General features: G+C 37.6%; 1 protein-coding gene across 2 annotated transcripts in view; it reads right to left on the bottom strand.

Moving 5' to 3' along the window:
• Positions 1 to 27,038, bottom strand: part of LOC118405379 (dnaJ homolog subfamily C member 10-like) — a 90,921-nt gene that overhangs the window by 5,148 nt on the left and 58,735 nt on the right. For both annotated transcript variants that reach the window (XM_035804861.1, XM_035804862.1), the window contains exons 5-9: positions 25,171 to 25,256; positions 21,859 to 21,996; positions 20,406 to 20,496; positions 798 to 875; positions 349 to 605 (exon numbers count right to left, since the gene is read on the bottom strand). In XM_035804861.1, coding sequence (XP_035660754.1) covers positions 349 to 605; positions 798 to 875; positions 20,406 to 20,496; positions 21,859 to 21,996; positions 25,171 to 25,256 — 650 coding nt within the window. The remainder of the gene's footprint in view (positions 1 to 348; positions 606 to 797; positions 876 to 20,405; positions 20,497 to 21,858; positions 21,997 to 25,170; positions 25,257 to 27,038) is intronic.

Here is a 27,038-nt window from a genome sequence, read left to right as displayed (position 1 = left end):
TGTTGAATACATACTTTCATAGGATTAAACTGACATATCTAACCAGAAAAATCTGGGCTTCAAATCAATGAGAGAGACAGGAAAAAGAATTCAAGCTGGCAACAGCTCTGGCTATTGGTAAGGATTAAACTGCTGAAGGATTCTAAGATTTAAGATCTTTTTAAGAGTCATGTATAAAATATTGTTATATGTAACTGGTGTTCCCCAAGGTTTTGTCCTTGGACCATGAAACTAACAGTGTTCCTCAAGGTTTTATCCTGGGACCATTGCTCTTCCTCTAAGTACATTGTAGATGAACTGTGTCTCAGTGAGTGGTGCCAGTTGCATAATTTGGTTTGATTGATTTACCTCAAAAGAGTCATTGTCCAGTGTGATGACGTCCGGCATAAGTTTAAGGATCTCTATGGCCGCCTCCTGTGCGTCCAGACTGCCCAGTGGTTGTCCCTTCCCTTTCTGTACCTGTCCAGGCTTGTAGAACCTTGTTCCTGACTCCACATCTAATCTTTCACAGATGGCGTCTGATACGTCACAGTCCACACCACCGATGTTTACCAACCGGTCCAACATGGCGGCAAGCTTCTTCTGACTAGTGTCTGATAAACAATCTGGAAAAACAACAACAACAAAAATTAAGAAAATACTTTGATACAATCATCATCCAGCCTGTGTATCATCCTCTGTAGTGACCACTGGCTCAATACTTTCCCTTGAGGATGGTACTCACTGACAGGCTAATCATTATCATCATCACTGATATGATAAAACATTAAAAATCATTGTTTTGCTGATACACTCACCCAGCCCAGAAGAGCAGAATGTGATGACCCAAGGCAGGTCTGCAGTCTCGGTGTTGTGGATGGCCATGTCAAAGTTAGCTGTAAATAACAACAAGAAACAACACAATGTTACCTTTCTGCTATAATGTATACAGAAGTCCACAATTTTTAACATATCATCTATAATGTAGAGAATGCTAAAAAAGTATTTAAGGTAACAGAAGAAGGCTTAAAATAGTGTTTAAGTTAAACATAGGAACAGTCTTTGTACATGGTACTCTAAAAAATATACCGAACTTTTTATATAAATGGTTATCTCATTTATCAATCAATCAATATCTTTATTTCTGCTGGAGGAATAACCTGCTATTCCCAGAGATCCATTGCCCCTTCTGAAGATAAACTAACCAACTGGCATTGAACCAATTTCCATGAACCAATCATTGCCAACCAATCCATGAACCAATCACACTCACAGCCTCTTCAGAAGTAAAGCTCCAAACTAACCAACCAGCATGAAGCCAATCATTCCACGGACCAATCATTGCTAACCAATCCATATACCAATCATTGCCAACCAATCCATGAACCAATCACACATTTCCAGCCTCTTCTGAAGTTTAGCTCCTAACTAACCATCCAGCATTAAGCCAATCAATCCATTGACCAATCATTGCCAAAAAATCATGATTCAATCATTGAGAAAAACTTCAGCTTTCTAGCATCTTCTATAGGTCAAAGAATGTTAGAACTGTCCTTGAGAAGTGTGTATGATGGATAGACAGTGATTAAGACCAGCGATCGACCTGCAATACCGCTAACTGCCTTTTCATAGAAAACCTGTGGAAAAGATCAAGGGATCACAGAACATGCTGGAATCATTATGCCAGGCAAGTAGACGTATTCATCATGTCTGTGATAAATCTGACCATTGGGTGTTGCCATCCTTCTCTGTCGGACTTGGCATCTAACTGGCTACCGTTAGCCTATTAGGCCATGCTGGTTTGATTATATGGATGACATCCTTTGGGAACGCCAAAACTGATGTAATCGTGCAAATAAAGAAAAAGTTTGGCCCCGCAAAAGTTGCCAGCATTACCAACCTAAGTGGTCAGGAGGGTTGGACAAATGACTTAACACACATAAAAAATAATTATAGTATGGCATAGCTGAAACAGTATTCATTTATTTTTGTTCTTCATATCTTCTGTTTTGACTTTAGTATTCTATGACATTAGCACTCAATTTTTTCCATTGTTGTTTGTGTGTCTGAGTGTGTCAACAGCATAACTCGAGAAGCCTTGGATGGATCCTGATGATATTTAGGAGGAGGGTAGGGGTCAGAAAAATGAAGGTCAAGTTCAATGATGGGCCCCTTAGTTTCTTTAACATCTGAGAAAAAAACTAATTTTGTGTGGCCTTACACACAGTTTTATCTAAAAGTGCAACAGAAAGTTACACTTAGGAAACATTGATTGTAAGTGTTCTACTTCTAGACTACAGCTGGTGAATTGATTTTTGTGCTCTGCTAATGGATGTGTAGTATTGACTGGTATTTGGCACCGGCTCTAGAGTTGCCTAAGGGCATCTGATCCCTCTTTGCCCCCTATGCGGAGAAGACTAGCTCATTTGTCATTAGAACAGATAGTAGTGTGTGATACTTGGTACAGTCAAACTTAGTCTTGTGAACAACTCACAGAAGTCAAAGTTTTAATGTGCAACAATTGTTTCAGGTACAATACAAGGCAAACGTAAGTACTGTATGGGATAACTAGCTATTTAGTAACATCATTCTAATACTGTAGCAATAAATGTAGATTCTAGTGCATCTAGGCTATGCAATATTGAAAGAAAAACACAGTGTAAAATGTGAGACAAAGCTAGAAAGTTGAATCAGACTACTTGCTGATAATATAGATCTAAGTACATACTACACTCAGGTTCTATCCTGTACATACAAAAAGTGAGGAAAATGTTTGGTGGGAAGGAGTGGTTGCTCCAGACAAATAAGTTGGTTTGGGAAAAAGAATTTCATTTTACACAATATACAATATTCAGTTCCTATGGCAGAAAACATAAAGAAATGTATCATCAATATATGCCCTCAATTTATAAACTCCATATTGTTAATGCAAGAGAGTTGTGTTTGTCTAACAATAAAATGTGAACAGTGTTTGTCTAACTCTAATTATCAAGAGGTCTTTGGGTAAGTTGTCTATTTCTAGAACACCCCCCAAATGCTTATTCTTTGAAATCTTTTGATTATTACATGTTTACAAGTTAATTGTTCAAGCTTGTCTGTACTTAAATCGGAACATAATGTCAAGCGAAAATGATGATATTCAAACTCATATACTGTTATCAATAATATAGTGTTTAAAAAAATGTAGTTTTGAATGTCAGGTAGATTAGCCTGGTATTACTGTCTAGCTGTTCCCATACTTTGTACCATGACTGTTGAGCAAAAACATTCCTTCATTGTAACATCAAGTCTGCTAGATGATTAAGAAAAATTGTCAGGACTTTTTGATATTACTTATCAGAACAAATTTGATATTTCCTGACATATACAAATAGGGCAGTATAAGAGATTCATGATCTGACATTTCAGGACATCTGATACATATGTACTTGAATGCATGCCAAGATTTCACAGTTGTTAAGAAAGAGTTATATTCTAGTATTATCCAAGGATTCAATATTTGAAAGAATGCCAAAATGTTACAAGTTAGGATGTAAAATGCCTAAAGTGGCAATTATCTACACATACTGACAGTTAGGCCTAGGAAAAAATGTTGTTTCCTGTTTCCCTACCTACCATAGAAAAACTCATTTTTCAGGGTGGGCACTGGAGTCACATAATTTTCAGTTAGAATTTTTATTTAGCCTGCTTTGTAGTGAAGTAAAAAACCTGCTTGTCCTATCTAATGAAGGATAAATGTAACGTTTTAAGTGCAAAATTCAAGTTGACACAGAAAACACAAGAGTCCTCGTGCATTTTAGTTTTACGAAGTTAAACTGTATTGTATCACATTAGGGTTTGGGGCCAAAGTCTACAAAATGAAAATTACCAAACAAAAGATAATCCCTACCTACCGGCCCTATTTCTTTCAGGACTGAAACAGGAAACACAACATTTTTTTCCTAGGCCTTACTGTGATTCACTCCATTTTAAGTGCAAATATTGCCGATAGTCTTCACAAGACAAGATAGGTTGTCGTATCTTATTTTTGTTGCAATGCAATGAATAAGGACTTTGTTTCCTTTGACAGCTGAAGTGAGGTAAATATCATGTTTCTCCTGTGCCAACAATGTAATAAAAAGACTGTTTAAGACCTACAAACTGCACTGAATTTAAAGGTTGACAAGATAAGGGAGCTATCTTATTCATTCCACAATGCAGAACATAATAACTTTGTTCACTTTGACAGCTGTAGTGAGTAAAATGCTATGTTTCTACTGTGCCAACAATGTAATAAAAAAGACCATTTAAGACCTACAAACTGCAAAGAATTTAAAAGTAGACAAGATAAGGGAGCTATCTTATTCATTCCACAATGCAGAACATAATAACTTTGTTCACTTTGACAGCTGTAGTGAGTAAAATGCTATGTTTCTACTGTGCCAACAATGTAATAAAAAAGACCATTTAAGACCTACAAACTGCAAAGAATTTAAAAGTAGACAAGATAAGGGAGCTATCTTATTCATTCCACAATGCAGAACATAATAACTTTGTTCACTTTGACAGCTGTAGTGAGGTAAATGGCATGTTTCTCCTGTGCCAACAATGTAATAAAAAAGACTGTTTAAGACCTACAAACTGCACTGAATTTAAAGGTTGACAAGATAAGTGAGCTATCTTATTTATCCTACAAAGCAGAACAGAGTAACTTTGTTCCCTTTGACAGCTGTAGTGAGTAAAATGCTATGTTTCTCCTGTGCCAACAATGTAATAAAAAAGACCATTTAAGACCAGCAAAATGCAAAGAATTTAAAAGTAGACAAGATAAGTGAGCTATCTTATTTATCCTACAAAGCAGAACAGAGTAACTTTGTTCACTTTGACAGCTGAAGTGAGGCAAATGCCATTTATGTTACTCTTGTCCCTATAGTGTGATAAAAAAGACTGTTCAAGCCCAGAAAAATGCACTGAATTTACAAGCAAACATAGCGTCCTATCAAGCTGATAACATTTCATTTTCATGGACTGTACTGAACTTCAAAAGCACTTTATAACTACTGTGTAATAAAAAAAAGGCTGTTTAAAATTGCCTGTGAAAACTGCACAAAATTTACGACCAAAAACAGCTTTCTATCATTGCCGATAACATTACGTTTTTATGGGCAGTACTGAACTTCAAAAGCACTTTATAGCTAGCAGGCAATCACTATATACAGTCATCTAGCATTTAATGGACTGCTGGCTTTAGTTTTGAGAAGGTCGTTGACATGTAGGTTGTTTGAAGGTCGTAGTTATCTAACTTTATCTAAAGGAGTGTATGATGTACAGGGCTTTGCACGATAACTCCCCTTCCATCATGCTGACATTTATGACTCTCGTAGACAGCGAGATTTGTCTACAGAGAATGTAAAGTGCATCTGCAGGGTAAGGTCTAAGCATGAATTGTAGAGTAATCTTTGGATGTACAGTGCAAAATGATCTGGAGACAAGATTTACTTGACAATGTACAAAAATGTCACAAAAAGAACTTCTAATTTTTGAGGGTGTGGTCGTGTGACTTAACTGTAGGGTATTTGGATCAGAACCAAGTGATCCTGGGTTCGAATCCTCTCATGGTACCAATCTTGTGCCCTTAGGAAAGTCACTTTACAAGACTTTCGTCATTCTACCCAGGTGTAAAAATGTACCTACTTCGGTTGGGGAGGAAAAAGGTGGTGGAAAGAGAGGGATGGGCTCCACCTTCCAATACTGTGTTCTAGCAACAGTTGATAACAACCCACTGTCACCACTGTCTCAAAAAGGCTATGGGACTACCATTTTCCTTTTAATCCAACCAAAGCATGGTTTACTCAATATGTTTACAAGCCTTAGCTCACATTAATCAAAAGTGTTGCTATAATTTGTTGTAAGAAAACCACAACACAACTTTCAGCACCAAGGAAAGTACTGTGCCTAATGCTGGGACTGATCCTCAAAATTGAAAACTGTTAACAATAGAGTTGTGTTATAGCCTGGCATGACCATTCCAATTTACACATTGCTGATTCTGGAGTTCCCTAAAAGCTTGTTCCTAAGTTCAAATACGTTCTAGTTCAAATACGTTCCAAAGAACAAAGCCTCTAGGGAATTGCAACAGATTTCCTTGCCAGTTTTTCATGCGAAGCACAGGGACATGCATGTCAGAATGGGCTCTATTATAATGAAAATGGAGTGTTAAGCTCTAGGCAGTGTCAAAATCCTGGGAGATCTGGCTCTACCTTATGCTTTGATAAATCCTAGGGAATATACATGTAGGCTTTACACTGAGATGTACGTATAAAAGCTTTATAGATGCATGCATAAAACTTAAACCATTTTTTTTTTTTTGTCTGGCACCTACAAAAAATGTTTCAGCCTGCGGAAGGTAAAAATGACTATCAACTCCCCATTACTAGTCCTACGCCCGATTTTTTTTCTTGGACCTGTAAGCCCTAAACACCTGAGCGCCTGCCGGTATACTCACTCATTTTTTAATTGTTCCAATATCCAGTCCACTGATTTTTTTTGACCGGTCCAACTAGACCAAACAGTTTTTTACCCAACATTCAGCACATAAATATGAGATGTAGACCTGGTCTCTTTATACCTTACAGCTATAGAAAATCTAATGAAAGAACTAGAAATAAAGAACGTGCTATGAAAATCAAGAGGATGCGTATGAGCGACTTCCTGCCCAAATCTTCCTGATGAAAAGCTTTCCAGTGCTTGGCCTTAGGGATGGAATATTAGCTTGTAAATTCAACCCCTTTTCCGCTGTACTGACATTCATAAGTCCCTAGTTTGCACACTGAGGTGTGATTATGAATGCATATGTAAGAAAGCCTCCTCTCAGGAAATGGTATCTGATACATCAGTACTGACCCCTGGATCCTAATACCATCCAGGGAGAGAAGTGGAGAGCTTAGTTTGTATGGCCTGAAGCACTTGAAATGCTCATATCACTACTCTGGAATTTTTAGGTAGTGTTAATGCCCTTGGTGAATTTTCTAGGAGCAATGCACATCCTGGAGGGAACAGTGCTTAAGACCTTGAAAATTTCGTCAGAGAAATTTGAACTTCTAAAAGCAGGATATAAGAAAAAGTTGCTGAGATTGTCTTGAACTGCAAATGGTCTTCACTGTCTTTGAATGGTATCTGGCATACACATGAACCATCATTATCATCATCTATTGACCTGTATCAGTTGGGACCAAGCTAGTACATATTTTACTCCACATATAGGCATAGCCCTGACAAGCATTAATTTTTCACACTCTATGCCAATATCTCTATCTTAAGTATAAATTAAAGTCAAAACTTCTGAAATAGATTTTACACTCAGCCACTTGGTTTTCACAAGAGAGCGGATGAGACTACCTATTAAAGCATTTATTGCTTGGCTTAACAAATTTTAACTTGATAGTGGGTGAGCTTTTGAGAGAACAGTGGGAGACTTCTATAAATTGTTTAGAGAGTAGCATGTTATGTCCAAAAGATGTTCTTTGCCTTATTTTTGTATAAGCCCCATCTAATCCATTTGGGAGTTAACGTGCAAGCATCTAAGTTTCTGCATCAAAGAGCAGAATCGGTTCCACAAGGGTGAAGAAAACTTGGACTTTCCATTTATTAAGAATATGTTAGATATCTAGATTTGTTGCTTCCCATGCTAGAGCTTTTCTAGTTTCAAAGGCTTTTCTTGCCACACATGATGTAGGAACCAAGATATTTGAAGTTATCAACTCTTTGAATGAGCTCCAGTGATCCAGAAATATGTTCTCTACATCGCTTCCAATGAATAAGTGTCCATCCCAGAAGGTTATGCTAAGAGCTACAAATGTAATTTTTGATGATAAGGATGTCCCAAAAGGAAGCTGCTGGCAAGATGAAACTTAGGATAAAGGGAAGGCATACAATGTATCATACATTTCATCTCCACAAGATCAGCATTTTTTACAACTTCACTGTCTTCAAACTGTACCCGAGGTGCTGATGAATAAAGTATATCTACATGTATTCCAGGCTATGCTGAAAGCCACTATGTGTGATAAGGCTGTTCCAAAAGCAAACCTATTGGCAAAATATTAAGTTAGAATATAGGATAAAGGGTGGGGTAAGTCCATAAGATTGGAGGTTTTTTTTACAACTTTGCACTGAGCAAAGTTTGGTTTAGCTCTACTTTTAGTCCAGGAAAGAAGTTTCACTCATTCTGCAAAGTTTGATCCTCTGGTTACCAAGTCATGAATTTTATGTGCAAAATCATAATCATAAAAGAGGATTTCACATTCCTTGAAAAAAAAAATTCGTTGAATCCTGCTCCAGAATAACTCTTTCAGTAAGACATTATGAACTTTAAAGCAAATTTATCCAGAGTCCATATACCTGTCAAACATATAATATGCACATACAACATACTCATCTGTGCAACTATCAAGACCAGATAATGATGATGATCATGATATCAAATTCACTCTCAGTTTGTGTGCAATACGGGCTTTTCACTACAATGTAAAGCCCCTACGACCACTGAGGTTACGGGCCGTGAGTGAGTGAGTGAGTGAGTAAAAGGTAAAACTACTCCCCTGGCTTTTTTGAAGACATAGGTTCTGACAGGGCAAGCATTTGAAGGTCCATCCCTCTCCTCTTTTACCATGACAACCTAAGTCAGGTATCCATTTGCAAAATTAGGTGGAGTAAAGAAACTTGTGTAAAGCCACAGCAAGTAAATTTTATGGGTGTCATCCTCTGCAGACTGAAAAAATAGTGCGATAGGGCTAAAAAATGACAAGATTGGTGAAAAAAACAAGATGGCTACATTTCCAAAAATAGGCACCTTTAAGTTGTGATGAATGTTGTAATAAGAATTAAAGGGACAAAACATGATATCAAAGCCAACAAGGCATTAATTCCAGTATTCAAGACATGTACTGGTGTGGTAAAAGTGACACTAGTGTGGCAGACTGGCATCACCAACAAAGGTGGTAACCACACTCATGGCTTCCATATTGATGTCACTTTTACAACTATCCAATAAGTTTCATTTCTGCAACTGCAGTCCTGGGTACCTCGCAAGTGTCACTTCTACAAGTACAATTATTGGGCTACAACATAACATATTTGCTCATTTTGGTACTTTATCGTAATGTTGGCCATCCCTGCAGAATAAAAAAAATCTGTTTTATTTTCTTAAATCAGGCAAAAATTAATGCGCGCGCTGATGTCAGCCATAAAAATTACTTGCTGTGGCCTAAAGTGCCTTTCCAAAAGACACAATGTCTAGACAAGAATGTTGTGAATCAAATCCTTTCAGATCTCTAGTCCACTAGCTTTGCCACTCTGTCATTTGGTGCACGATGCCATGACGCAATGATCTGTTCTACGTGTTCCTTTTAGTCACACTATACACTACATTAGACATGGATGAAACTGTACCCTAACGGCCTAAGTACATTGTGTGGGTTCCATCTAAAGACACCACACTGAGGCAACTTCACAGATCCCTTCTTAATCATGATAAAATACCGGCACCCTCCAAAGCTCTAGAGCTGTAATTCTTCTTCTCCTTATATCTGCATCTTTACACATCTTCAAGTACACCTGGATGGTGCCTACAGCTAAGATTTGTCTGATGTTCGCAACCTTAAGTATACAGATGTCAAATGAGGACGCCTAAGTTTCTTACTTTCTGAACTGTCTGAAACATGCCTCATTCACAAAATTCATCAATTCAAATTCATATAGCTCTTGGATAAATACCTTTTGCACTACAGATTTTGCTCAGTACTTGGCAAAAGGTACTGGAAGCTACCTGAAGTATCTGACCGTTTTTAAAATCTTACTGTTATCTCCCTTTAACATCCCTTTAATGGCTTGTGACACATTCAATGTAGGGCAGCAAGTTTTTTTGCTGCTTCAGGTATATTTCTACAGGGAGAATTTTTGTGTGCTGAATTTAGCTCAAACCCGTTTTCCCTTCCACTTTGAAGTGTTTGAGGCACTTCCTTGAATACAGGACCCCTAATTCATATTGCTTCAGAAAGACAGATGCAGCCCCACTGTGTTTGACACCGGGGTGTTTGTGTGCTGAATTTAGCTCAAACCCGTTTGCAGATGAACATGATTTTGACTACTCGCAACTCTATTGTATCAGGTCTGTGGTATGCAACTTGCCTGATTCTTGTTTGCAAGGTTTAGCATGACTGAGGCCCCTAGAGGCACTACCCAGGATTGAATTGGGTCACCAAGTAATTAGAACCAAGAGCTCAACTGTGAGGCTGCTACCAGTTGAGCTACAGTGACATCCCTGCAATTCTAACCTTTGACAATTTAAAAATTGCTATTTTTCACTGTCCTTGAGTCTCTCACAGGGGAATGGTAAAACACGAACACCTAATACATGTGCACTGTCTTCCAAAGTGTCACAATACTGTATGTCTGAAACACGCAAATTGTGACCTAAGGGAAGGCAATTTAAGAAGGATGCGTCCTAGATCTTAATAGCACACCCAGATTATTTCCCCATGGAGGTGTCATAGCCTTGACACCCTTACCTTGTCTTTGTCAGCTTTCATACGGTCTGACATTTTGAAGACTGTAGAATTATGTAAGGCCTAGGAAAAAAAAGTGTCTTTCCTGTTTGAGTCCAGAATTATTAGGGTTGGTAGCAAGGAGCTTTTATCCTCCGGCTGATAAAAGCTCCTTGGTTGGTAGGTAGGGATTATCTTTTTTTTTTTTTTGTAATTTTTTTTAGGCTGGCCAAAACTCTATAGTGATAAGTATTACTGAAACAATAGAGTTGAACAAAGAAAACTTGCTCGCACACAAACACACACACACACACGCACGCACACACACACACACACACACGCAGACAAAAGGCACCAAAAAGCCACACCTCCATATTCCATTTTCCACGAAGGTAACAACGCTTCATGTCCTAGGTTGACCTACAAACTAAGGTGACCTTGTCTATCTCAATATTGGAGAATCAGTGACAAGTTGCTGAGATTGTTGTATAATTGCACCATTTATCATTTATCACTTTACGTCTACTGCTTAGGGATTCAGAACCACAATCCAAAATGCTTCTGGGATTTATTTGATGCCTCTCCCTCTATATCTATATCAATAGCTGTACCGTAAATGGCTCTAAGTTTGCAGCAATGAAATTTGTCGGTAAGAAGAAATTATGATCTGTTTGTGGTGGTTTTAAGTTTGCGATTGAAACAATAATAGTGACTGCAACAGTCACATATTGGAAAGACCAACACCTTTATGGACAGCCAGTCGGAAATAAGTAACATAAAGCCACGGCAAAAATTTCAACTTTTACAGTAACACTGAGATGTGTAGGGCTTACATATGACAAGTTGTTCAATGTACAGTAAGTAAGAGTGATGCCTATTGGCCTGTACCTCAATCAAACTTCCCATCCACCAATCATACACAAGTTTACAGTAACACTGAGATGTGTAGGGCTTCCATATGACATTGTAAGAGCGATGCTTATTGGCCTGTAACTCAATCAAACTTCCCATCCACCAATCATACACAAGTTTACAGTAAAACTGAGATGTGTAGGGCTTACATATGACAAGTTGTTCAATGTACAGTACATGTAAGAGCGATGCTTATTGGCCTGTAACTCAATCAAACTTCCCATCCACCAATCATACACAAGTTTGCAGTAACACTGAGATATGTAGGGCTTACATATGACAAGTTGTTCAATGTACATGTACAGTACATGTAAGAGCTATGCTTACTGGCCTGTACCTCAATCAAACTTTCCATCCACCAATCATACACAAGTTTACAGTAACACTGAGATATGTAAGGCTTACATATGACAAGTTGTTCAATGTACAGTACATGTAAGAGCTATGCTTACTGGCCTGTACCTCAATCAAACTTTCCATCCACCAATCATACACAAGTTTACAGTAACACTGAGATGTGTAAGGCTTACATATGACAAGTTGTTCAATGTACATGTACAGTACATGTAAGAGCTATGCTTACTGGCCTGTACCTCAATCAAACTTCACATCCATCACTTATACACAAGTTTTAATGGCCGCCACTTTCCCGCGAACTAATCCCGCTTATAAATAGAGGAGGCCCTGCCTGATTACCCGAGTATCGATCGGTGCCAAACACCTTTTAGACGACCTTTCTAGATAATCAGAAGGACTTATGCATCAAATCCCACCCCCTATAGAAAAGGCTAGACAGGCTCTAAGGTTGGTGCTGATATGGGTCAAACCAATTGGTTCTAAGTTCAGATATTTGACTTTTCTGGGTTTCTTTCTTGTCCCATGTTAGGAATGCACCTATCACCTTAATGTAACTGGTACATATCTCATTTGAATATTTTGATAATCTGGAAGATGGTTTAAGCACAGTCTACCTTGCATGGTGTTTGAGTTAAAACCTTGAGTTTTCTTCATTAGATTCTGCTATCTGCCCATAGCAGGACTACATTCTAAAGACTTTGAAGCAATACTAAGACTACACAGTATAGTACAATGTTTAATAGATAATTGGCAGTTGTAAGACTTTAAAGGGTATTCCACTCCAGAAAGGAGTTATTTTCTGATAGATAATATTTTTTGGGATGAAAATTCACCCAACTTTTGGCTAAATTACCTCATCTGTCTTTTCACCAATAATCCTATTCTAGATCCAAGCACCCCCATATAGACCTGCTTCTAACGTGCTGTGCCATATACAATTTTGCTTGCATAGCCGACTTCCGTCACACTTTCTCGCTAACAGTATTTGGGATAAGCTTTACAAAGCAAATGACCCCTTCTGTCCAACTACTTAGTATCTGAACTTTGTACTATGAAATAGATGAAGACATATTTACGTAAGCTTGCAGTGACTGTTTAGCAATGAAAATTAACAGCACAGGCTCCCATACAATGAGTGAAAAAGAAAAATGAAGAATAAAGTTGGTGAAAACCCTTTTGTAAAGACACATCAAAACAGTCCATTTTGTATCTCTTGACATATTTGGATGCCATGCAAATTTCTATACTGTGCAATACATCCTAACCGTACCCTACATTCAGTAGAGGCACAACACGAGATGTTTATCACTTTACTATAAATTCATTCCAATCTGCATTAACAGCATTTTCCTTGGCAAGATAACAACATACCTTCCAGGCTTTTGTAGCATCTTCTCCCCTGGGAGACAACTTATTACAGCAAAGACGTTACCCATTTAAGATGGTAATTTGGTAAGAATCTTAATCAGATAGCTCCTTAGGAGGCGCAAGGCGACCCAATTAGTAAGTTAGAAAAGAAGGCTAAACTCAAGGGAAATTTGGATGCTATCTTACAAGTGTCCTATTATGCTGTAAGACGGCTTTAAGCTTTTGAACCTTGAAGGAAAGACTACTTTACGCATTCAACAAGCATTCGTCGACAAATAAGGTACAATTATACATGACTGTGAAAAATCTAAGAAGGGACTACAAATGTATGTGGCCACCTTTGTAGCGTTCTGTTAGGGTAACTGTTGGGTTTTTGGCCCTGGACATGCTACCATCCATGTGCCCTAAGCAACGGCACTTTACACAACTTTCCTCACTTTACTCAGGTGTAAAAATGGGTACCTGACTTGTTGGTTGGGGAGGTAAAAAAAGGTGGTGGAAGGATAGTGGAAGGAGAGGTATAGGCTCCCTCTTCCAATACTGTACCCCACAATGTAGACACTAGGGGTGGACATGGACTAGGGTGTTCCAGTCAATACCGTCTTTCCTTGTTGGAGGAAAAAAAACAGACCTGAAAAAATTCAGTGGACCGGACATTGGACCAATAAGAACCGGACCTGGACCTATTCCACTGGACTTGGACCGTACCTGTACCTGAATTTTCTAAAACGGTACCCACCCCTACTAGACAGAGCAGATAACAGCCACATTACCCAATCTCTCTATGTATAAGTTATGGCCTAAAAGTTGCTATGGGACCACCTTTACCTAAATTTAGAATAATACAGGGACTATACAACTGGGGAGAACTGCATTGAACACAACTTCCTTTGCTGACTATACAGAATGCATTTTGTCCCTTCTCTGAATATATAATAAGTGTAGTGAATGTCAGATGTCTCAGAGAGATATGGTACTTGGCAAGATGTATGAATACTGTATGTATAATGTGGGAAGATAAAGGACATGTGTATTGGATGACTTCTGACACAGAAAATCATGCCAAAAGAAACCTTTAAAAAGAAAGATTAAAAACCCAATCACCACTTCAAAGAAAATGAATGCAACTGGGACAAATTGACTTTTCCCTCTTTATAGAACTTCAAAGATGAAATCTGTATCTTTGATAACACTAGTTAACCTTTATCTGTGAGGTAACCTATATTCCTTATTTTCATAAAAAAGCATGCAGGGTATTTAGGGTTATCAAGTCAATGGACAGTGGTTTCAAACTGCAATATTTCAAACTGCAATATCTAAATATTGCAGCTTGAAACTACCATCCGTCGACTTGATATCGCAAATAACAGTGTTTAAAACCAACGGATATAGGTTAACCCATGGATAAAGGTGAACTAGTGTTTTATGTCTGAAAGTAAGAGTCAAGACCTGAGCAAGCCGAAGTGAATTTTTGTGACTAAATAATGGCTAATTTTAGTAAAAAAACAAATACAGAAAGACGGACAAATGTGTTACAGTCAAGAAAACATGTCTACTGAATGTCAAATGAGAGATATGGCAAATGACAAGATGCAAGTCATTGAATGCTTTAAAAGAAGTCATTTGGAGGTTAAAGCATGGAGACAATGCATTGGACGACATCTGACACAGCAAAAACAGCAAAGGAAAACTTCAAACACAAGATTAATGCCCAATCAGCACTTCAAACAGAAAGGAATCATGGACGACACAACTGGGGAGAACTGAAATCCTCAGGGGACAATGTGATACATATATGTTTTGGCAATGTAGTGAATATATAATTCAACATTTCAAGTGAATGTCAGATGTTACAGAGAGATGCAGGGATAGATGCAGGCATACTGTATCAAAATAAAAGGAGTTCTGTAGGATACTGTAAATGCAGAAACTTTGCGGTGGTTTAATGTTCGCGGTTTTCGCAGTGGCTGCTTCACCGCGAACTTTAAACCACTTCGAACATTTTTCCATGGCACTAAGAGACTACAGTGCATGGTGCTGCCACAAACTTAAAACCACCTCGAAAAGTCATTTTTTCCCGCTACCGCAAAATTAAATCCCAGCGAACTTAAATGCATTTACTGTATACCAAAACTACAAAAAGGACTACATCAGACTAACAAATGCAAATTTTTAGATAACCAACAAGTCTCTTCAATTCTACCACTCAGATTTATAATCCAATAAGCAATTCAAAAGAAAAGAATAATTGAACTTTTAGTACATGTACATGTATGTGCTGTCATAATTTTACCATAATTGCCATAATCATTTGTTCAATCCCAAGTGTATACTATACTAATAATGCCAAATTAAACAGTGTCACACACACACAAGAAAAGAATTTCAAAGATAAAATTGTGCTGTCTCCAGCTTTAAATTCTTTTCCATTACTGTATAAATCATTTGGGGGCTTGTGTTGTTAATTTTGTTGCTAAATCTGCCATTCTACACTTACAAATTAAATCACATTTCTATCAATTTCATGTAACGAAATTCAGACTTTAGGGACGGATGGGGTTAGATATTTTTTCCGTCCAAGCAAGCAAATTTTGGAACAGATTGTAGATACAGCGTTGGGATTAAAACCAAAACAGTTCTTGAAACAGAAAGGAATCACCGCAATTTTACTACCAAATAGGTTGCCTTAATTACATCTTCAATGCCGTAAAGAGTGCTGGCATTTCCCCCCTATGGATCAATAAACTAGCTACCAGCGCCGAACGCAAATTTCCCATTTTTACTGCCAGTGTTATTGGATCAAGTGTTTCTTTTACCGGATGTGATAAACGGCACAATTACTGAGCAATCTCGGTTTTCTTTAATGGGTGCTTTAAGGCCTCGGGGCGAGGAAGAACAGTGTCCATGATCAATTTTCCCACTTCCTTGATATAAAATCCAACCTTTTCCTGTTCATTACAAGTCTGAAGAAGAATTCTAATTTCTTAATCTACAACACTTATCTAGTACTGTACATGCAGAAACTTTCGCTGTGGTTTAATGTTCGCGGTTTACGCGGTGGCCGCCACACTTTAAAACCACCGCAAACATTTTTCCATGGCAGTAAGAGACTAGAGTGCATGGTGCTATCGCGAACTTAAAACCACCGTGAAAAGTCCTTTTTCCTGCTACCGCAAAATTAAATCCCCACGAACTTAAATGCATTTACAGTACATCATGATTGACAGATGAAATGGACAATCTCCCTCTGTAACATACAAATAGGCAAGGTAGATTGTTAGCCTTTTATCCCCTAGCACAAATTTTAATACTAATACTGTCAAGTTTGTTTACATATCCTTTGAATGATGGCAAAAGTCTTGGAACAACCAGTAACTAATAGTATGTATATAAGAGTGGAATATCCATGGTTTAAATGATACATCATGGTATAGATTTAAGTGATCAATGCTTTGATTTGTTGTTATGAAAAAGATGTAGCAGTTTCCGGCAAAGAATAAATTTGTCTTCAAAGAGATGATGTCTAATGCATACAAATGAACTAAATACACATAACTCATAAGTACAGTACAGGGTAGTGGAAAAAAATCTCCATTCTTATATAAGATAACAGCTATTCATTAAGAAGCACCTGGATAGATTCTGCCCTGTGATAAATGTGTGTACGCAAATTATTGGAAATAGTTGAATGTTTTAAATGCAAAAATGCAAAAACTAAATACAGATAACTAATAAGTACAGTACAGGGTAGTGGAAAAAATCTCCATTCTTATATCAGATAACAGCTATTCATTAAGAAACATCTGGATAGATTCTGCCCTATGATAAATGTGTGTACGCAAAGTATTGGTAATGGTTAAATATTTCAAATGCATCTACTATCTTTTGTCAGTGACTGAAAGATGACTGTCTTTGTCAGTCACATTTAGTACTTGATGACGTACCTAAATGTCTAACCTTCATCAACTTTCTTACAAGTTGTTGGCATCATCAGGGCTCGAAATACCACATGCATATGCAAGTTTGTGCATGTAAAATTGGTGTGGTGCAAGTAAGTTTGGACCAAACTTGCACCAGTGCAAGTTACTTTTATCCACTAATACCTGACTTTAGAAAAAGCTTACACACGCCAAGAATATTGTCTGCCATTGAAAGGTAAAAGAAAACAACACTGAATAAAAACATAGCCTAAATTTGTTATTTCTAAACTTGGTTAGACATCCAGGTACATGTAAACAAAATTTGAAGACAATTCCATCTCTATAATGCTAATAATTCCTATGGTGTTATCTTACCTTGATTTGCATATGAGTAAATACATTTTGCATACAATTTAGTGACTTTGATATGATCAACAGTACTGGATTTTCCAGTTATATGTGTTTGTATTGAGTTGTTCTAGCGATGGTTAAGAATAGTGATGGAAGTCACTCGAAGAGTCCAGAAGAAATCTATTGATCTTATCAAGTTGTAGACATTGAATTGTCTTAAATTAAGCCTAAATTCACATTTGTTGTACAATTTGAAATCCAAAATAAAATACGCTTTGGAAAACAAATATCCAAACATGTGGTCTTTATGTATCCCCATATATTTGCAAATTTTCAGAAGAAGAATAAAGGGTTAACAGTTCACTATTTTGGGTTGTGCAAGTAAGTTTCTTTTGGTGCAAGTTACCTTTGGCTTAACTTGCACTGGTGCAAGTTGACTGAAAAGTGTATTTCGAGCCCTGATCATTGATTATCATACATAAGTTTCAATGATGCTTACCTTTTTGAGTAAAGAAAAAGAAATTACCAATATCTGCATCTCAACAGTTGTGCTAATGCCAGTAGTTGTCAATCAATTTCCTGATCCCGTGAATTAATCATGATGCCTCAATCAGATAATTGAACTAAATGAACTGTAGATGGGAATTTTATAAATCCACTTGTGAATCCAGGACATCACCTCTAAGAATAGCTAGGGGCAAAGAATTAAGAAATAACTAAAACCCATTTGACTTTTCAAGGACTGTTATTTTCATACTAGAAATGGGTCATGCAGGCTTTACAACATGACCTGTATATAGTCCCCACTCTCCAGAAAATAAAGCTTAAGTGATTTCAATCTTCACCAGATTGCAAATCCTCCTTGACTACACTGCTTTTCCACCCCAAGCTATTGAAGTTTGTTTTGATACTCTTCATCAAAATATTATAATGAAAAATCATGTATCATGCTTTTCTGAAAGTAGTTCCTGGTACATTTAAGCCCCAACTGTTTTCCTAAGCTTAATTGAAGATTGGACTTGAATTTGATATCCATTGTAATTTTAAAATTTTTCCTGTGGTTTTGGGTTCACTGTTTAGTGGTGATCACATTACCACAAACTTAAAATCTCCAGTGTTTCCATGATTACTGCACAGTATGTGACTACTAGTAAGGTGCTACTTATTACTTAATATAATGAACTTACCATAACTGCTGTGGACATTTATTTTCTTCTTACCCCAAACTTAAAAAAAAGCATTTGCAGCACTGCTGCAGTTATTTCAGTACCAAGGACAGGGAAGTTGATGTTATTCAGACTACCAGTATTGGTCCCCAAAACTGATGACAATGATGATGAGACCCTTATCTTCTTGGATATGGATGCCAAAGCAGTCTGTTAAGATTGCATCGGCTAAAGGAATGACCTGTTTTGCAGCCTGACATCAGGCCTTGAATCAACTGAAAAGTTGCTGCCATTTTGACCATTTTCCCCAACAACTGATTACAATGATGATGAGACCCTTATCTTCTTGGATATGGATGCTAAAGCAGTCTGAAAGATTGCATTGGCTAAAGGCATGACTTGTTTTGCAGCCTGAATCCGGCCTTGAATCAACAAAGAAGTTGCCGCCATTTAGACCAGTTACCCCAACAACAACTGATGATGATGATCTTGGATATGGACATAGAAGCCAGATCTCAGTGTCCTTGACATAACCTTCAGCAAGCTGCATTACCATAACCAGTAGCGACTCTCTGTCAAAGGGTCACAGGGAAGGTTAAAACAGCTCTCAATCAGTCACCTCCGCAGCACTCAAAATTCCGAAAGGCTCTCCAACCGACCTGTATTCTAACCTCTTATGATGAGAAAGCTTGGACCTCTTAGCTGTCACCCTTCAAATTTTCCATCTAGTACTCATCTTAAAAGTGTATCTTTACTAGAAGACTGACATTTGTATTTCAGGGAAGTCATCTAACCGACCTGCATTACCACTTATGACAGGAATACTCAGACCTTTTAGCTGTCATCCTTAGAATTTTCCAACTTGTACTCATCTTAAAAGTGCTTCTTTACTAGAAAACTCACATTTGTATTTCAGGCAAGTTCTCTGACCAACCTGCATTACCCCTTATGACAGGAATGCTTGGACCTTTTAGCTGTCATCCTTCCAATTTTCCATTTGACAGGCACATAAAAAGTGTATCTTTACTACAAAGCTGCCATTTGTAGTTGGCTGGGGCTGATTTGCCACATCTTGGGAGCGACCTGACTGGTCCAAAAGGGCAAGCAATCAGTCTGGATGATACTCAGGGCTTGAAATACGTGTATATGCAAGTTTGTACACATAAAATTGTAGCAGTGCAAAAATTTTCAGATCAGACTTGCACTGCTAACTAACAGTAAAAATTGCTTACACACACTCACACAATGACATGTATTTTTAATAAAAAAAAGAAATCAACTGTTTGCAAGGGTTTTTCTTATTATACCTATCACTACTAAGTACCGATGACTACTATGTATTTCCATGAATATCTTTAAAACTGCATGTAAAATTTATGCCAACACGCAATTTTGTATTTAACAAAAAAGAAGCAGAGATTTAAGATTAATAGTTTATTGCGTTTGTTACCTCCATGAAAAATGGAGGTATTATTTTTTGCTCTACACATGCATGATCACAATGATACAGCAGAAGCCAGTTAATTGAAATTCAGGCAAAGGCACACTTCTGTTAATTTCAATCCCAAAGTCCCATAGTGATGTGGTCCAGCTGAATAACTTTGTTGCACCATTCGGATAACTGCACAAAATGTGCTGGCAAATGGGGAGTGCAATCAAACGGATTCTACTGTATCCTGTGTCGGATATGCATGCTATGGTCCAGTGTAAGTTGGCCAAACATGCATTTTGAGCCCTGTCACCCCAGTGCTTTGATGATATTCTGGGAGCGTAAGTGTCAGTGAGTTCCTACATCACCATGATTGTAGCTGTAACAGGTTGGCCCTTACCTGCCCAGAGGTCAGTGACGGAGGCAGTGACTTGCTTCAGGGCAAACTTCACCATCTTTTTCGTGGTCTTCTCATCCGTGTAGCGCTCAGGCTAGGGTAGGGAAGGAATCATAGAGATGAAGTTAACAAATACTATATCTTATATAAGGGAAACTGAATTGTTAGAATACAAAACATATACATGTAGGTTAATGTTGAATAGGTTCATGTTGGAAACACATTTACAAGCAAAAGCTTTTTCAAAATTGATGAAAGCAGCCAAAAGTCTGTAAGGAAATTGGCTGACTCTCTGACTGTGCATGTGTTTAAAACTTAAGTTGCAAAAAAAAAAAGGGTTTTAAAAGTTGCCCTAATACTTTACAACGCACCTTTTCCAATACATGATACTGAATGGCAATTCAAATTATATTTCCAGCTATTACAACCAACATTTGTGTTGCTTTTGGCTGCTTTCTTTATAATGTAAAAGCACATAACACTAAAGAACACATTAATGAAATAAATATTGCAGCAAGAACAGATGCAATTAATCATTTATTTTCATTAACCTCAAAATGAAATCTGCAGTCTAGTAGTGACACGAGATATTGACCGCAAATTTGAAGTGAAGAAGGTCTATTTTAAGACATGTTTGATGCGTAAAGACTATGTCAATCAATATTTTCAAGGTCTATTGCCGCCTTAATCATAGTGTACACCAATCTTCTTACACATGTAGTACTTTGTAGTTAAAGATGACTGTAATAATGATAGTGTGCATGTACTGTTGACCTTGTAAGCAGAATATTTCATTAAGAATAGATGATTGTGGCGCATAATTTAATTTTAATTAATTTCTGTATTCTTTTACCAGGGTAAGCTCCCATCATAAACTTTTAAGGGAGGCACTGGATACACACATAACACATACACACAATACAATATTTGCATAGCACAACATATTGTAAATCACAATGATTGTGTTAGAACTTAGACATCAATTCATTGGTAATGGTGAAAATGTAGGACTGTATGGGTTTATTAATAGCAGGGTTGTAGCCAGCACCTGTCCTTCAGTCCTTTGACGGAATTTTGCAGCTGGGGACTGAAAAACGTTTTCCCCATTCCGTCCCCTGGGACAGACAAAATTGATATGTAAATATATAAAAAAAACTGAAACCCATGTGTTCTTCTTCACCAAAAGAGGTGCCATTGAACAGCTTAGTCTACAAGCAAAATGCAGGAAATAGTGTTTCAGAGGGTCTGGATTTAAAAATTTTCTGGGACCCAGACCCCCTAGAAATGACACGAACGTCACGCCATGCCTTCGGTGCTCGATAGGATTCCCATTAAAATCAAGGGGACTGAAAATGATTTCAGGCTGGCTACAAACCTGATTAATAGTCAGTTTGTCAAAACACATATGAGGAATATGAATTTGTCAGTGCTTAAGTGAGGAAATAGGACCACCTACCCTCGTGGTACTGCCAGAGTAAAGGATAAGGGAGGGGTAACGGTTGATTCCCTGGTGTCGGCACAGGATCCAGTCCTCCTGACAGTTCACAGCTCCAATCCTGATCACGTTCACAAGCTCCCGACCTACCTCCCTCCACTAAGCAAAGAAAGGAAGAAATATTTCAATGAATAGAGGAAAAAGTTTATTTTCAATAAGAACTACAGTTAGTAGATTTGAATAAATTCTATTAAAGGTGATTTTTGGAGCTAATGTAGTTGTCTTAGATGTTTGTTGACGACTCATGTACAAATTGTCTTACTTTTGTGAACAGTGCAATTCAGCTTACTACATAATTTTTTTATGCAGTTCATCTACAGTACATCTACATGTAGCAAGCTGCTAGACTTTTATTTTGAATGTAAAAACCAGTTATCAAATTCCTGCCTAAGAGCTAATTGCAAGTGTAAGGTATAAACAGAGGAGATATACAAGTAAATGTGGAAATGGATGGTGATTGGTATTAAGAGGATTTCTAAAAACTAGTGTTGGCAAGATCTACAATATTATGTAGATGAGTTAGTTCGGCTGCATTAACAGTCACTATGAATGAACTTACTCAAGGCCTATTAGTGACATACAGGTGAAATCAGTATTTTTGTTATCTACTTGCACCTTCATGTAACTTGCATTGGCCCAACCAAACCACCACACCAGAGTCCCATACAGCCAATTGTGGCACCCAAATGCCATATATCAAATGGATGCTTTGATATTGTAGACAAAAAGATTAAAAATGGCTTTAAAAGGAACTCTTACTTCCAGCATCAATCGAAATCAGGACACCGGGGGAATTAACGGTCAGTGGCATACATGTAGTCAAACATCAATATCTGAAATCCACTGAGGTGACCAAGTATGCTGATTTCATTTTATGGTTGGAAGCAACTCCATTGATTTTGATATCCTGAATAAATTAATGACTTTCTAATTATACATTGTTAAAGGTGTGAAACAAAGTACACTGATCAATCTGATTATCTGATTTAATTTGCAACTAGATATAGAAGGGCTACATTTCCTAGCAAAATATAAAATGTCTACCTTCACAGGGTTTTGCCGAATAAACTACTACATTGTTTATTCTTATTCAAACATTTTATATATATGTTGACCAGCTCTTCCAGCTCTGTCCTGCCACTTGCTACATGATGTAATTGAACACCAGAGGGTGTCTGCTACACCTCTTGTAACCATGGAAACAGCTGTCTGGTCCAGGTCATTGACCTTTTTTGTTTTAAATGTAAAAACAAGAAGAGGGCGAAAAGTACTAAAAAAAGTATGTTCCCCTTATGTGAAGAATTCTTACACCTTGCTAAAGGTTCATAGCTACCCATAGCTAAAACGTTTACCACATGTATCCCTTCGTCTTGATAAGAGATAATGAAGACTGGCATCATCCATTCTCCCCCTGACAAAGCAGTTAGAACATGATTAATGGGGCCTCATCAGGAAGTCCATACTTAAACTCCTTCCCTTTTGTGGGCTTATCGATATAAAAGGTTTACACCAGTAGGATCCAGGAAGAGCATTACACAGGTAATAAGATATACGGACGACTACTTCTTCATGGTTTGTGAGCGATCGTAATTTGTCTCATCCATAAAAGAGGCTGTCTTCAAGGCCAGTCCATCCATCCATCCTGGGATGGAAATATGCTTCTTGGGGTGGACACAAATTCCACCCAAAAATCTTAACTTTATGAACTGAAATTTATGAAAATGTATTTTTGTAAGATTAAAATGACATATTTATCAACACAAATTAATAACAACATGAGTAGAATGAAAAAAATATCAAAAATATAGACAGTCCTGTCTATACCATAAGCTGCCCTTGGTGCTAAAATGGTGATAGCTATTCCCTAATTGGAATATGTTTTATAAGTCGACCTAGTCTGCATTTTTTGTTATATCAGTCCATATAGATAACAGGAAGAATAGCTCAAACGTCAAGCTGACTATGAATCTAAATTAGGTCAAAGTCAATTTATATAATATATGTTCATATCTATGTCATAAGGTTCCTCTTTTTTGAGAAATGGTATCAACTTTTGTGTCCATCACCAGGAAATTTCCATACCAGTGAAGGGATGGGTAGTGGGGACAGCTTTAACATGGAGAATTATTATCAATAAAATGAATACCCTGTCCCTGGTGCTGAATTTTTGATAGTTGTTCCCCACCAGTTATTGGAAATGTTTTCATGACCTACTCTGCAAACATGGTCAGCATTTATCACTTGGGACAAGAACTTATTGCAGCCATGTTGCTGATTGATTGGCCATCACTTGTTCAGTGATAAGAAGTTATTTTGAAGGTATTTGTCAAATGGCAAAAATTTACTACAGCCATCATAGTTCTGATTGGCCATTACTTATCAAAAGCCAAGATAAATTGCATTCACTGAGCTGATTGGCTCTCAATTATCACATGATTGATGAAATTACTACTGTAACAGCAAAAGTGCTAATTGGCCATAACTTGTCATGTGACAAAACACTGTTGAAGGCATTATAGAAACTGGTCATCAGTTACCAGAAAATACATGTATAATGTGGCTAAAATCAAGGCTTTTCTTAGAAGTTTCTGGGCAGTCAGGATAATGCAACTTAAATATTATTTCTTACAGTAAACTAACATATTATCTCTAGTGTTTTTTTCCACACATACATAATGGGATTTTCTACAAATCAGAAATAGTCTTATAAGTATTAGATAAAAACAATTACTCAATAAAACTAACGAAGCTACGAAATACAAATTTTGTGTGACAACTTTCAGAAGAATTACTCATTCACTGACTGTAGGAGGCTGACCAAGATCTCCTTGATACTTCAAGATACCATATGTTCAAGATAACAGTTACTTAAGCAACTGGATAGACTTTGGAAATGGCCAGATGTTTCAGGTAGCATTCACTGTCTTTTCTCATTTACTGACAAAAGATAGTGGATGCATAACTGAAATATCTGACCATTTATCTATCCAGTTGCTTGGGTAACTCTTTTCTTGCAACATATGGTATCGTACAATACATGTAAATGTATCCAGCTACAGCATAGATTTTGGAAACAATCAGGTGTTTCAGGAAGTATTAACTGTCTTTTCTCATTTACCAAGTGTAGTGGATGTTACCTGAAAGATTTGATCATTTCCAAAAATATATCCAGTTGCATGCAATGTATATCATTACCTTGATGTCTAACCTTCATTGACATCCCATATGGCTATCAAATATCCCCCTATCTATATTCTGGCCTTTGCTACTCACAGCAGGAGCGAGGTCGTGACAGTGGGAACATCGTGGGGAGTAGAAATTGATGAACCAGATGTCGTCCGACTGTCTCACGGTTTGTTCTGCAGAAGATATTGGAGAGAACATTCAAATTTCTGAAACTTCATGGACATGTTTCAACAAGTAAAGTTCCATGATTATAGCATATATTCATATTTGACATGTTCCAAAACAGCTACAGGAAAAATGGCCTTCTTTATCCTTGTAATACATATATAGTCTGTATGTAAGTTCTTGGACATAAATGAACATACTATTAGATGAAAATGGGAGAAGTATAAGTCCTCTTAAATCATGTTTTTGTGATGAACCTTGCCTTTTTTCACTAATATTTTGGAAGGCCCAAAGGATTTTTCACTGTGACAGGAAAATACAGTATTTTCCTTGAAATATCATTTTCACAAGGACAATTCAAAGAGTAAGAGCTAACTATAACCTAATTATCATAGAAAATTATCATAGGAGTGCTTTTGTGTAAGAAAGAAATTTATGGGTTGAATGCCCTTAAACTTATATTAGAGGCAATATAATTTCCGACTCTTGCTAGCAGCGTCCAATTAGTTTCTAAATGTCACTACTTTATGTTAAGTAGTAAATCAATACTTAAACTGTGTCCAGGCTACAAGAAAATTTGATACGCAATTCATAAACTAAGGGGTTGAAATTAATCTCACAGTATGATATCTAATAGGCCTCAAAAAGGTAAAGGTACATACACAGTCAAACCTGTATAAGCGGCCACATTTGCATAGCGACCACCTGGCCATTGCGGTCACTTTTTCTCAGTCCCTTGGATTTTTCCCATTGACCTAAGCATTAAGAAATAGTCTATAGCGGCCACCTCTCCAACGCGGCCACGGCCACACCATTTCTGGTCCGGTGAGTTCCCGACAGGGTCATTTTGGCGAATTAACCAACATTACGCATGGCAATATCATTCATTTTCGGTAGATTTGACGTTGGCAGGGTCAGTTGAATTTCAAGACGATCGAGTCGATCGTCTTGAAATTCAACGACGAGACAATGTGACTTGGTGAGAAAGATCAGTTGGTACTGAAACCAAGTGCATTATTGCACGTGGTCAATTGATCAACATTTTCTCTATAGTGGCCACCTGTCTATAGTGGCCACATTTCTCCAGTCCCTTGAGTGGCCGCTATAGACAGGTTTGACTGTACATGTAGTTTCAAAGCCTTTTTGAGGCTGTACGGGCAGTTAGTTGTTATCCACTATGTCTAGGGTACTATAATGGAAGGTGGAGCCATTCTCTCTAGATCTCTTTTCACTGCATTTTATCTGCCCAACTGTCAATTTTGCAAATGTACACATGGGTGAACTGTAGGGGTAGATTTCTGATACAAAAATTAAGGTACAGGCACAGTTCAGGTCCACGTCCTAACCTGAACTTGGACCTAATTGTCTGTGAAAACTTAAAAATGGTCAATACTTAAAGCATGGTCCATTTTGCTACTGTAACAGAGGATCCTGTTGGGTGGAGTATCCGACGTCCATTGGCATTATAAGATCCTATCTTGAAGTTCATGAAAACAATAGCCTCTGTTTCAGACCAAGTTTGACCGTAGAATCTTTGTAAAAATGACTATCACTCTGCTCTACTTACAAAATGTATGTCTTGTTATTCTCTTGGAACTGTAAGCCCCAGAACATGTGAAGGCCTGCTAATACAATCTGTTCATTTTCGAATTGGTCCAACATCCGGTCACTGATATTTTTAGGTCCAGTTTTTCTGGACCTGTCTAACGGTACCTAGTGCACCGAGTAAATCTGTGTAAAGTGCCTTTCTCAAGGGCAAAACGTCAAGCCAAACCTGTGTCCACTACCGA

The sequence above is a fragment of the Branchiostoma floridae genome, chromosome 18, assembly GCF_000003815.2.
Source record: "Branchiostoma floridae strain S238N-H82 chromosome 18, Bfl_VNyyK, whole genome shotgun sequence".
NCBI classification, from domain to species: domain Eukaryota; kingdom Metazoa; phylum Chordata; class Leptocardii; order Amphioxiformes; family Branchiostomatidae; genus Branchiostoma; species Branchiostoma floridae.
Note: the sequence above shows the minus strand (reverse complement) of the source record. Positions and strands in the feature narration are given on the sequence as shown.